The sequence below is a fragment of the Anarrhichthys ocellatus genome, unplaced genomic scaffold (genome assembly GCF_004355925.1).
Source record: "Anarrhichthys ocellatus isolate YVR2014 unplaced genomic scaffold, GSC_Weel_1.0 scaffold39, whole genome shotgun sequence".
Classification (NCBI taxonomy): Eukaryota; Metazoa; Chordata; class Actinopteri; order Perciformes; family Anarhichadidae; genus Anarrhichthys; species Anarrhichthys ocellatus.
In genome coordinates, this window is record NW_022280069.1 from 45,064 (window position 1) to 46,155 (window position 1,092).

At 34.5% G+C, this 1,092-nt stretch overlaps 1 protein-coding gene across 1 annotated transcript in view; it reads right to left on the reverse strand.

The window, feature by feature from the left end:
- LOC116394459 (lipolysis-stimulated lipoprotein receptor-like) overlaps window positions 1–695 on the reverse strand; it is a 7,150-nt gene extending 6,455 nt beyond the window's left edge. The window contains exon 1 of the mRNA XM_031867560.1: window positions 183–695. Coding sequence (XP_031723420.1) covers window positions 183–354 — 172 coding nt within the window. The 5' untranslated portion in view covers window positions 355–695. The remainder of the gene's footprint in view (window positions 1–182) is intronic.
- Between the last annotated feature and the right edge of the window lie 397 nt (window positions 696–1,092).

Consider the following 1,092-nt stretch of genomic DNA (forward strand, 5'->3'; position numbering starts at 1 on the left):
ACACACACACACACACACACACACACACACACACACACACACAACAGAGAACATTTAAACAAAGATTCAACAAAACTCTGCATAAAACAAATTGGGTAACGTAGTTTTTTTTTCGTCATTATGAAAGTAGTGAATGACTAACTGACATTGACATTCAATCAGAACTGCAGAAGAACTCTTACCCGAGCTGGCGCCATCATAGTCACGGCCGTAACTATTCTGGGGAGGTGGCGGTCCGGATCCGTTGGGTAGAGGAAGCATGGGCATACCAGGATGGTTAAGCGGGCCACCGTATGCTGGCTGAGCATACATACTGGGAGCATAGAGGGTGGGGGCATATTGACTCATTGGCATACCGCCTTTCTTCACTGCTTTTCCTGCCTCGTACACTGTAAAATAACAGACGACAGCTGGTTAAAGTGGAACGAACACAAGATGAAGTGGAACTGTATAAAACACCTTGTATGTCTTCGGTTGCAGGAGCAGAAGCCAACACATAGCAAAGGACAATGCAATGTTAAGGGTGTACTTCAAAGGATTGGTTCAATTGTTTATAATGCTGAGAGGAGACGACTGATACCACTTCCATGTCTGCCGGTTAGCTGAGCTGACACTGCACCAGACCAATAAATATTCCCTGTAAACCACGTGTTTTTACTTTCAATGCTTAATTTTTTTAAATATTACATACATATATGTACACATGTACATACATACACATGTACACATACATATATACGTATATACACATATATACATATATATACATATATACACATATACACATATACATATATATACATATATACACATATACATATATACACATATACATATATACACATATACATATACATATATATACATATACATATATATACATATATATACATATATATACATATACATACATATACATATACATATATATATATACATACATATACATACATACATACATACATATACATACATATATATATACATACATACATACATATACATATACATATACACACATATATATACACATATACACACATATATATACACATATACACACATATATATACACATATACACACATATATA